This window comes from Frankliniella occidentalis, unplaced genomic scaffold, assembly GCF_000697945.3.
Source record: "Frankliniella occidentalis isolate FOCC.00 unplaced genomic scaffold, Focc_3.1 Scaffold14, whole genome shotgun sequence".
Lineage (NCBI taxonomy): Eukaryota > Metazoa > Arthropoda > Insecta > Thysanoptera > Thripidae > Frankliniella > Frankliniella occidentalis.
In genome coordinates this window covers 930,599-941,736 of record NW_026267144.1, presented here as the reverse complement: position 1 = coordinate 941,736, position 11,138 = coordinate 930,599, and the positions used below count along the sequence as shown (strand labels likewise).

General features: G+C 57.1%; 3 protein-coding genes across 4 annotated transcripts in view; 2 read left to right on the top strand and 1 right to left on the bottom strand.

The window, feature by feature from the left end:
• LOC127748823 (uncharacterized) overlaps nt 1-1,164 on the top strand; it is a 12,651-nt gene extending 11,487 nt beyond the window's left edge. Inside the window, exons 6-8 of the mRNA XM_052263837.1 lie at nt 585-687; nt 758-865; nt 946-1,164. Of these exons, the coding sequence (XP_052119797.1) occupies nt 585-687; nt 758-865; nt 946-1,164 (430 nt within the window). The remainder of the gene's footprint in view (nt 1-584; nt 688-757; nt 866-945) is intronic.
• Nucleotides 1,165-2,178: 1,014 nt separating this feature from the next.
• LOC113210461 (uncharacterized) lies at nt 2,179-5,882 on the top strand. The gene is made up of 7 exons (XM_026428477.2): nt 2,179-2,338; nt 2,518-2,661; nt 3,034-3,231; nt 3,516-3,652; nt 3,737-3,903; nt 5,349-5,482; nt 5,585-5,882. Exons 1-7 carry the CDS (start codon nt 2,302-2,304, stop codon nt 5,692-5,694), a joined length of 927 nt encoding a protein of 308 aa, XP_026284262.1. The 5' UTR covers nt 2,179-2,301; the 3' UTR covers nt 5,695-5,882.
• LOC113203478 (peptide transporter family 1-like) lies at nt 5,256-9,217 on the bottom strand. 2 transcript variants are annotated; one of them, XM_052263811.1, is made up of 9 exons: nt 9,049-9,217; nt 8,542-8,722; nt 8,329-8,470; nt 8,154-8,240; nt 7,530-8,076; nt 6,723-6,968; nt 6,540-6,632; nt 6,350-6,457; nt 5,256-6,027 (listed from the first exon to the last, which is right to left on the bottom strand). In XM_052263811.1, exons 1-9 carry the CDS (start codon nt 9,076-9,078, stop codon nt 5,842-5,844), a joined length of 1,620 nt encoding a protein of 539 aa, XP_052119771.1. In that variant the 5' UTR covers nt 9,079-9,217; the 3' UTR covers nt 5,256-5,841. The 2 variants fall into 2 exon arrangements, with proteins under 2 accessions (XP_052119771.1, XP_052119772.1); XM_052263812.1 differs by lacking the exons at nt 8,329-8,470; nt 9,049-9,217 and having other exon boundaries at nt 8,158-8,240; nt 8,542-8,690.
• Nucleotides 9,218-11,138: the final 1,921 nt, after the last annotated feature.

Sequence of the window (11,138 nt, the reverse complement as noted above, 5' to 3'; positions counted from 1 at the left end):
AGCGGGTTTGCCTACCCGCTCTGCCCGTGAGGCGCCATAGCCCCTTGGGTAGGCAAACCCGCCCGCACCTGTGTCTTTTATGCAACACCCGGTACTCCTTGTAAGTGTTGTGCGAATAATGGTTCAAAATCGAATCGAATCTGCTCTGAATCGATTCACTGGTCACGAAAGGATCGGGCATACTCCGTCACAGAATTCTGATGGTTGGAGGCATATCAACTGCCGGCTGATATTTTGATGTTACTGTTTCAAATACTGCATATTTTTTACAAAGGCAAATAAAACGTATACAGGGTGGTCCACAGACCCCTTCCTTTATTTTGCTTATACTGTACCGGATGCAGGCGTGCGACCGGGTTGCATACTCGCACGGGGCCATAAGGCACCGTAGTGAGCGACGGTAGGCAAGCCCGCCCGCACGCCTGCAGGGGGTACAGTATAAGCAAAATAAAGGAAGGGGTCTGTGGACCACCCTGTAGATTGGTGTGTACCAAAAGAATTGATCGGAGAAAATTTTATAAGGTTCGATTCGAATTGAACTGAAAAGCCCCGGTTCGCACAGTTCTACCTCTCCGTCCTTTCAGGCTGCACAGCGCTTCCGAGTCCATGTTCTGCACCGTCGCCCTGTGCCAGATGTTCTACGTCCTCTTCGGCCTGGGCACTCCGCTCTTTCGCATGCTGAACAAGGTGAGTTGTCCCACCCCACCCCGCCTGGCACTTGCTACGTGACATTCAATGTTCTGCCTGGGCTCCACAGACGCAGGAGGTGCTACCGCAGGACGTCGCCTTCGGCATCGTCTACGTGATGTTTACATTCACTCAGCTGTTCACCTTCTGCTATTCCGGGGACCTCGTGGCTAAAGCGGTAAGAAGGGTAACATTTGTCACTGCTAAGAATTGTGATATACCTTTGACACTTGACACCACTTGAACCCGCGCCCCTAGTCAGCACGGCTGTCCTCGGCGACCTACTCGTCCTTCCACCCGTCGCTGTCCGGGAAGGATACGCGGCTGGGACGCATCCTACACTTGATCGTCCTGCGCGCGCAGAGACCCCTGTTCCTCACAGCGGGCCGCCTCACCAACCTCACGCTACAACTGTTCCAGGACGTGAGTGATGAAGCCTTAGTTTGTTATCAAACAAAGACATTTTGTAGTCGGTAGTTTCGTTCGTAGATCTACAGATATTTTCAAGTTTCGGTGTTATAAAGCTATCAAAAACCCATTCAAATCTAAAAAATTTTGTTCCGCCGCAGACATTTATTATTACTTACAAAGAAAAGCAAAAATATTTGGTAGAAACATTTTTATGGTTTGAACGATTTTTTTTTTCCAAAAGCGGTTCATTGTATTTCACACAGAAAGAGCCGACTCACTTGCCCGCCCCTCTCTCAGATCATGCGACACTCCTACTCGCTCTACTCCACCGTGCTTCGGATGAGGTAGACCAGGGGTCTCAAACTCGCGGCTCGCGAGCCAAGCGCGGCTCGCCTAGCCCGGTAGCGCGGCTCGCCGAGAGCCGCGCACCTCTTGCGTTCGGGTGGATCCGAGCCGATCCGAGCCTCCGAGAGCCGCGCTCGGGTTGCTCGAAGCTGAGCTGGACCCAGCCGCCGTCGTCTGTCGCTCGACACACGCCGCTCGCTCGCTAGCCCAGTGTGTGTGTCTGTCTTTGTCTCACTCATTGAGGCGCCATTGGGAGTGACAAAGACAGACACACTGGCCGGCGACCGAGCGCCGAGCAAAGCAAGCCGGCGGCGACAGCAGTTGCGGCCGGGCACGGGTCAGTCGTTGAGGCACCACTACATCTATCTCTCTCACTCTTCTTGCCGAAGAGCTTGTAATGCGTGTGGCCTATGCAGACGAGGCTCGGCGGATAGCTCGAGTTTGAGACCCCTGAGGTAGACGACGACGACGACGACGACGACGACGACGACGACGACGACGACGACGACGACGACGACGACGACGACGACGACGACGACGACGACGGGGTGCAACGGTGCGGGCCACTGACGCCAGGGGAAGGACGCGCGATGGCAGGCCCACCGTCCACGTTGCCAAGTGTAATTTTGTTGTTGCTGTTGTTGAAAATGTTTCCAATAAAAGCGAACGCTGACCGTTGTTGAGCGCGCCTCGCTAGCCCTCGCACACTGTGCGCTAGGCTGGCCCGCGCGCTGGGTTGCCCCCGCGGGCGCCGCCGGGGCGCTGGCCGCTATCGCCGGGCCGCCCGTCCAGTTTATAGCGCGTGTCGTACTGGGGCGGGGGCGCGCCGCGTTCCGTCCAGGCTGTGCGCGGCGCGACATGAGTCGGCTGCACTGCTTCCTCCTCGCTCTGGCAGGTACCGGTTGTCGTGCGTGCGGCCATGGGGACGAGCCCCAGGACGACGCCGAGGTCGGGGGCGTCTAGCGCGGCCCGCGACGACGCGGCCTCCAGCGGGACCGCCGCTAGAGCCCTGCTGCGACCTCCTCCGCGCGCCGCTCTCCTCACCTGACTCACCCCTGGTCTCGGCCTGTGCAGGGGCGGCGCTGGGCGAGGTGTTTGACGAGCCCTGCTATGAGCTGGGGAAGCAGTGGGTCTACGAGGCCAAGGACACGCTGCTGTGCGACCGCAGCGGGCGCCGCATCAACATCAACAAGTTCTGCAAGGCGCACCTCTCCTCGGGTGAGTCGCGGAGCCGAGGTGAGGGGGCTGACGCTGCTGACCCGCCGCGCAGCACCACCGTGCGTCGAGCCTACCCGACCGCGAGCGGGCGCTGACCCCGACCTTCTGTGTGTCAGAAGAGGGGGAAAAAAGGGCTCCTTTGCGGTGTATTTTTTTTTTCTCGTTGAAACTTCTATAAGCTACGACGGCGTGAGTTCCGATGAAAGACGTCGGTGAACTTGTGACCCACTTTCATTGGAATCCGCGACGGAATTGATATGAATATGAATGAATTCCGATGGCGCGTATTTCATAATGAACTCCAACCGAAGGGGTGAGGTTGGCGCACTTTGAACTCAACAGTCTAATTGTTTTCCGTGTGTGGATGCGCAGCCAGCGGGCGCCTCATCATAGACAGCAGCAAGGAGGACGGTCCCACGGACGCGAAGAAACAGGCAGGGCACTTCCCCGAGCTGTGCCTGCCGGGGCAGCGGACGTACGCTGTGCAGGCGCCCTGGCTGTGCACCTGCGTCATGCACAAGGGCCGGCATCGGTGGGAGTGCGTGGTCCCGGAGGGCAGGACGGCGGGCGGTAAGTGCGAGCGACCCCGCGCAATCGGCGAGGGATTTAGATTTTCCCAAACAAGTATTTTTTAGGATTTTTTTAAAAATATTAAAAGAATCCCTTCAATTATTCTTGACAGGTTTTATCTGTTTCCATTTTTTTTTAAATATTCCGATGTTTCTGAAAAAAAAAATTCCGAAAACAAAAACGAGCGCTCTGGTGCTATACATGGGAGACGATGAGAAGGTTTTGCTAACGGTCTAAAATCGGAAAGTACTAACTACAACCCCCTCTTGCCGACCTCGTTGCAGGGCTCGACGGCAACGTGAGCCCCGGCAGGGCGAAGCGGTCGGCCGAGCACGAACACAGCTCTGCCGCGCCCGCCGCGCCCGCCGCGCTGGCCGAGGCAGAGCCCTTCAACACCAGCTTCGTGTTGCCCTCCACGGTGGTACGGAAGGACTAAACACTATCGCGTCCTCTCCCACGGCCACTCCTAGGCGACGCACAGCGTTTGAATTTCTCCTGTCCGCAGGGGCTGGGAGGCCGAATAGGAGCCTCCAGGATGGCGCTGGCGGCGGGCGCGGCCACCCTGGCGTCCACCCCGGCGTCCACTCCGGCGTCCGCGTCCGCGGAGGCGCACGAGGAGCACAGCGGGCACAACGGGACGGTGCTGGGCCGCCAGGCCTCTCCACCCTACAAGTAGGGCAGGGCGACATCCTGGGGTTTCGATATCGAAATCCAATATATGGAAGATGGTTAGGATGGGGAGGGGGGGGGGGGGGCCACTTCACCTTCTAGTAGAGGCAGTCTTGGGGACTTGGGGACTAAAAAATATAATCTCGATAACGAAGCCTTAATATGCTCTTGGGACTGATATCGGCGTATAGAGGCCTCGACGGATATCGCCGATACCCCTCAATACCACGAAAATTTGCAATGTATTATTATTTTGCTATAGCCTACTCTTGGTGTTTTTCCTCGCACTGTTGGGTTGATCTATCGGGTCGATGTTCGTTATCGATATCCTATATCGATATAAAAACCTGGATATCGCGCAGCCGTGCCTGTGGGTGGAACGCAGGGAATATACCCCCCACTTTATCTGCCCGAGCCCGTCCCACCGGCAGCCTGCGAGTCAGGCTGTTGATAGGATTAAGGCAGCACCGACTCTTGTCCTTATCGACGGTTTGCTAAACAGACGAGCGTTTCGTGAGCTGATTGAAGAAATGTGGCGAGTGGTAGCGAAAACAAGCCCGCCCTTCCGCTAATGGAAGTTGCCAGCTGCACTTCACCCAGATGATCGATGATTAGTCCAGGGAACGAAATTCAAAACCGACAAAATTATAGCTCCGGAGACCAAAATTTATCCGTGGTGACGAAATAATTTAGACGAGCTGACTTAATTTGATTGGTGCGACCATACCTAGTTAAAAATGGGGTTACTGAATTTTAGTCGGTTTTAGGAACTGAATTTGTATCAACTAAATGGTTCTCTGGGTGTTCGCTCCGCAGGCAACTCCGTTCGGCAGGGGTCGGGGGGCCTGGCCTGTCGTGGCCCGACCTTTAAGTCACCATACATATTGGACTAAAGTAAGGCTTCCGGGCGTGCGGCCTTCGGTCTTTGGCCTGCCTCTGTCATTTTACGATTTGACGCCCCCTTGTACGTCTTTATGTACAGCGTGGTCGTTTTCACCGTATGTTCGTCGAAACAACCACTCTAGCGCCCGCAGACGGTGCAAAATAGAGCAAAACGGAAAAAAATTTACCCCTAAAGAACCTAGATTCACGTGTTACCCCTTAGGGCACCATAAAAAAATCCTACTTTGTGGACCAACTCCTCCTATTTCTTTGCTACCCCGTTCCACCCCCTTAGGCCAGGATTTGCACCAGTCGTTTGTTGTACAGGAGTGACCCCTAAGATACCCTGAAATTTGTAGACCTTTAGCTCATCTCCTCCCATTTACACAGACGACAGACAGACAGAGACAGTCAGTCAGACGGACACGAGAGCGGTTGCATACGCCCGCTTTAATGTTTTTTTAAAGCAGAAGGGCGGGTTATAAATAATGGTTTAATCGTTAGATGGATAGTATTACGTTATCGTTATGCGTATACGTACACACATTTACAATTCTGCTTTGCAGGCCAAACATCATTATTGACTTCTGCGACGAGTTTGGCTACGTGCACTCCATCACGTCCACCATGAGGGAGTGCGCCTGTGACAAGGATGTGATCGCCAACAGGCTGTTCAGCTTTAAAGACAACGACCCATACCGTGAGTCTGCCCTCACGCCAAATCACATACAAACTCATAAACAGCGCGCAAAAACTAAAATAAAACAAAAAATACGCGCCGCAAATTTGCTGTGTGTTCTAGATAGCAGCGGGCTGTTCGCGGCGTACGAGTGCCTGCCCGGGACGTACTCTGTGCGCTGCGAGATCTGCTACCCGAGCACGCAGACGTGTCAGCCTGCCCCGTGTCCGTAGCGGCTGGCGGCGCGTCCACCAGGGCGACGGGGGCGCGGCCACCACGGCGACCACGGCGCGGCCACCAGGGCCAGCAGGGCCACCAGGGCCACCAGGCCGTGGCCGCACAGAGACTCTGACTCCTTACATTACGCTGCTGTTTCTTTTTCATCTGTTCTTCTGTGGATCACGAGTGTCTGTTTTTGTTACCGCGGCGTCCTTCCTAACCCCATCGTCGTCGGCGCCCTTCACCGGCCTGTTGGGCTGGCCCACGTACTTGTACCGCCAGGCCAGGAACATGAACACACACATGACGACCGCCATCAGGCTGGCGTAGGTGAAGAACTCGACGACCTGCAACAGTGCGGGGAGGGGGGGGGCGTTAATAAGGGGGAGAGGGGGGGGGGGGGGGGGGGGGCTCCCGAGCAGAAACGCAGCGGCGCGCGCCCCTGCTGCCGAGCGGGTGGGCAACCCATCGTGCCCCCCAGGCCTGCTGGCTGCCAGCCTAGCGGCCGCGCTGCTGCTGATCGCTGGTAGTGTAAAGTCTCGGGCTTAACAAGAGAGCGTCACGCTCTCACTTACTCTCTCTCTCCCTCTCTCTCTCTCACACACACACACACACACACACACGCGCGCGCGCGCGCGCGTACGCACACGCACCCCACACAACACTTACCCGGTCTGAGAAAACCTCCGACGACGTGATGACGATGACGATGATGTCCCCGACGGCGGTCGTCAGCAGGAAGAGGGCCGTGATGGAGGACTTCATGCTGACGGGAGCCTGGAAGTGAAGCGGGTAGTCAGGCATGCACTGCGGGCAGACGTGCGAACGCGTAGGGCAAGATTGTTAGGCATAGGCACACCTCTTTGTAGCCAAACTCCAGCACTGCGATCGCGAACCAGATGTCGGCTAGGGCGATGAAGAAGTACTGCGGTAGTTGCCAGAATATGTGTATCTGCAATTGATTTATCTCGAATAATAATTTGCGACCAATGAAACACGCGCTGAGAAGAGAGGCCCGCCCGCGCTCAGCAGGTTCACCCACCTGGCCCGCGCCCTGCTGCTGGACCTGCATCTCCAGGACGGCGGCGCACACGTAGGCTGCCGCCGCCATGAGGCCGCCGACGCTCATCCTCTGCAGTGGGGTGACGAGCACGCCGAAGCGCGCCAGCCACGGATGGAGCCACGCCTCGAACATGGGCAGCATGATGAGCACCATCACCCCGCCCGACAGCCCGATCTGGTCCGGCTGCACCAGCCAGCTGCCCACCTGGCCGTCCAGCTGCCGCGCCTGCGGGTGCATCGCGTTAGTGGGAACAACTGACCGACCAGGCCCGGGGGGGGGGGGGGGGTCAGTTATAGAAAAATAGCGCGTTTCATGCGGGCTAACTGCCTGCTCCGGCGGCGGTTCGCCCGACTCCTCTACCGGTGGCGGAGGAGTGGGGAGAACGGAGTACGACACACTGAGAATTTTTTTTTTTGGTCATGAGCACAAAACATTTTGTTCCGAGACCGAAAGTTTTTGACGCACTATACAGTTGTGCCTGGGCACCAAAGTTTTGTTGCCGAGCTTTAAAATGTTGTTGCCACGCACAGTAATTTTAGTGGCGGGAACTAAATTTATTGTGCCAGGAACAAAGTAGGACGCACTAAACAACCGTCTAGTGCCCGTCAGGAAAAAAAATTCTCAGTGCAGCAGCAAACGCACAGTACCCTCGCTACCTGTTGCGGTGACAGTTAGCGAGAGTCCACTATGTCAAAAATGTTACCACAACAACGCAAAATCATCGCCGTTTCGAAGACGTTTTGGCACACACTTTGCCGTAGCGGACCCCTAAACAACCGCGCCTACCTGGAACGTCCAGCGCGAGCCTTGCATGTCGAAGAGCGCCCAGAAGACGGGCAGCGGCACGGCCATGACGAGGAGGCTGAGCAGCACCTTGACGTCGGCCACTAGGGCGTCCCCCCAGCGCGGCACCGCGGCGTCCAGCCAGTGCCCGCCGTCCGGGCGGGGGCCGTGGCGCAGGCGCCGCCAGCCCGCGCCGCCCACGCACCGCGCCACCCGCAGCAGCACGTTGCCCTCGGGGTCCTTCATGGCGTACAGCGGCCGGCCCGCCACGAACACGCTGCAGAAGAAGACCATGAGCAGCGCGGGCGTGCCGAAGCACAGCGGGTAGCAGGTGTCCTCGCCCAGGCACGGCCGGACGCGCATCATGGGCGTGACCAGGATGGCGAGCGAGCCGCCCGCGTTGATGATGAAGTAGAAGATGCTGAAGAACTGCTCCAGCTGGCGCTGCTGCTGCGGCAGCACGAACTGGTCGCCGCCGAACGAGGACACGCACGGCTTGATCCCGCCCGTGCCCACGCCGATCAGGAACAGCCCCACGCACGTCGTCGCCCTGCCGAACAAAGACCGGCGTCACCATCCGGACACGTCGAGTACGCTCGTGACGGGGCGGAGGGTGACCGAACGTACAAACCAGGCAAGCCGAGTGTTCGCCACGACGCCAGGGACAGCATCACATTGCCTACCGAGTACACGAGGGACAAGATTAGAATGGTCCTGGAACAAGAAGAACAGAGTTAGTGTCTCGCTAAAATGACGCAAATGAGAGAATGGAATCTTGCTGGGGCTCTGCTCTTGCCCGTACCTAAACTTTCCGAGATACGAGTCCGACACGATGCCACCGAAGACCGGGAAGAGATAGCAAACCATGTTGAAGGAGTGGAACACGACCGTGGAGTTGTCCTCGGTCAGGCCCAACTTGTCCTTGAGGAAGAGGACGAGCACCGCTGTCGTCAAGAGGACGCAAGTGAGTACCTGTGTCGATCGAATCGACGGCGATCTCCTGCGGAGATCTTACCTCGGAGGCCATAGAATGAGAACCGCTCGCAGAACTCGTTCAGGATGACCAGGAACACCGCCCGGGGGTACCGCAGCTCCTTTTGGCTGGTGTCGGCGGCGGCCTCCAGCTCTGCCGTCGCCTTCCCTTTGGAAGTGAGCTCGTCTTTGCCGCCGGGGTAGCCCTGCTGGCCTCGCCCCCCCTGTGACGACACGATGGTATCAAGTTAAGCGGGCACAGGTTACAATTCTCAGAGTTAGGCAGCACAGAGGTGGAAAAACGGGAGTCGAGGTGAGCATGCTGCTTGGGGTGAAATGGCTTCATCGAAAAATAGCATACTCTAGTAGCTGGAATCGTTGGAAAAAATTAACATTTACAGGTATAGGGGATGACCGCATGACCTTAAGGCGCCACGGTGAGCCGCGGTTTAGGCAAGCCCGCCTGCCCGCATAGATGCAAGTTCCACCCGCTCGGCCACAGCTAAGAGGTCTTTCGAGGCCTGAGCATTATGACCATGACATGACCTACCTGTACGCTGCCCGTAGTGTCCGCCTCCATGCTGCGGGCGCGTCGGCCGCACCGCCCGGAGCGCTGTCTTCTTCTTGTCCGCGCTCGCGACCGAACACCCTCACTGCCCGAGAGTCAATAACACCCATACGACGAGCATACTCCGTGTCGGGGGCACCGAGACTCTCTCACAGAGGCGAAGACGACAGTCAATGGTGCTGTGTCCCCCCCCCGTGGCCTTCTGCTTACAGACATGGATTAGCTGCATGTTGCTTATCGGTTAGAGACAGCATGCCAATCCTATCTCACGTGAATGTAGCATGCAAATCCGCGTCGCAGTCCCCGAATTTCTTAGCCAGCCGTTTTGAGGGGTAAAGTGAAATTTCCCTTAAGCTATGCATGCAAGCTATGCAACTCGGTTCGGGGTGCCACTGCGCGTTGCATTGAGCTGCCGCTGGGAAACACTTTCCAACTTCCAAACAATTTGTTTTTCATGTTATTCGGTGCACATAACAATTCTTAAAATTCCGCGCCTGTATTGCGAATAAAATGCCTTCTTGCTGACATCATTCACCCCATCTTGTTGAAATATCAGCTCTGTGCGACCATCACCACCACAGATGTTCGAGATAAGTGCTGATCTTTATTACAAAAGTATGACGATGAAGAGGACAAGTTGAAGATCCTGGCAGGACACACAAAAGATAGCTGATAGCTGACCTACTGACCGTCACCATTGCCACACGGCAAAAAACATAGGTCTCAGTCTCAAATCGTATCATGGGTGGCAGAAACAGAACGTCTCTCAACAATCTTGTTACGTTGACCACCAACCAAACCACCAACCAAAACCCTCTCATTGAAATACCTAAAGTATGGGTGTGGAGGTGAAAACCTCCAGACGATTGTCGTGCAACCTTGACATTCGCTCCCGTACCCAAATTTAGGTAATTTTACGTACAACCTTTTCCTCTGTGATAACGAACTGCAAAGGTCACGGAGATGAACACTGCTGCTTCATTCCGACTGTCGACTGATCGTGTATGATCTGTTCACACATACAAGTTCAAGAAAGGGTTGAGGCGTTCGGAAGTCCACATGAACTCCACATCACCCGTAACTCGGGTGGGACGTCAGTCCGTGACCGGACCATCCCCTGCGCCCCGAGCTAGTGCTGGTATGCGTCCGTGGTTTCGCAGGGTGACCTCCCCCCCTCCCACACACACGGGCGCGATGAACTGTACGCTGCTTTAAAGCACCAGCAAGACCGGGCTCAGGGGCGTTCGCTACAGATCAAATTCGGCATCACTGACAAATCTTTTGATTTTCTGCGAATGTTTGGGTATCGGCCAGCTGGCAGCTCGCTCAGGAGCGCACGTTGCGCATCATCTGCAGCGCCGAGTACCAGCGGCGCATGACGCGCACGAAGGAGGACAGCCGCAGCGGGCCGAGCCAGGCGATGCGGAGCGAGGAGGTGTCGCACAGGCGCCAGCCGCAGCGCGACATGAGCACGAGCGCGGGGGCGGCGCGCGCCGGCACCCCGTCGAGGTGCTCGCCGCCGAGGTGCTCGCCGCCGAGGTGCTCGCCGCCGAGGTGCTCGCCGCCGAGGCGCTCGCCGCCGAGGTGCTCGCCGCCGAGGTGCTCGCCGCCGCGGGCAGCCCCCAGCCAGCACACGTCCACCAGCGCCGCCTGCTCGGCCACGCGCTGCAGCGACGAGTCCAGGCCCTCGCCGATCACGGCGATGAAGAAGAAGAAGATGAGCGAGGCGGGGACGACGACGGTGGTGTAGGGGTCGAGGTTGCCCGCCGCCAGGTTGTAGGTGCCGAACAGCGACACGGACAGGTAGCCGGCCACCATGGGCAGCAGCACGCCGTTGGCGTGGCGGGACGCGGCCGCGCTGGCGGCGAGCAGCTCCTGGTGCGCGGCCGCGGCCCGCAGCACGTCCGCCTCGCTGCGGCACCACTGCAGACAGGACGTGTGCAGTTTCAAATTTCAGTTATGACTCCATTCATGTATTTTTTACTCTAGCCTTTAAGGAGACATGTACATCAAATGTTGAGTTGCACCACTGCCCTTCCCCGGAGCAAAGAAAGCGGCCAACAGCAACAATC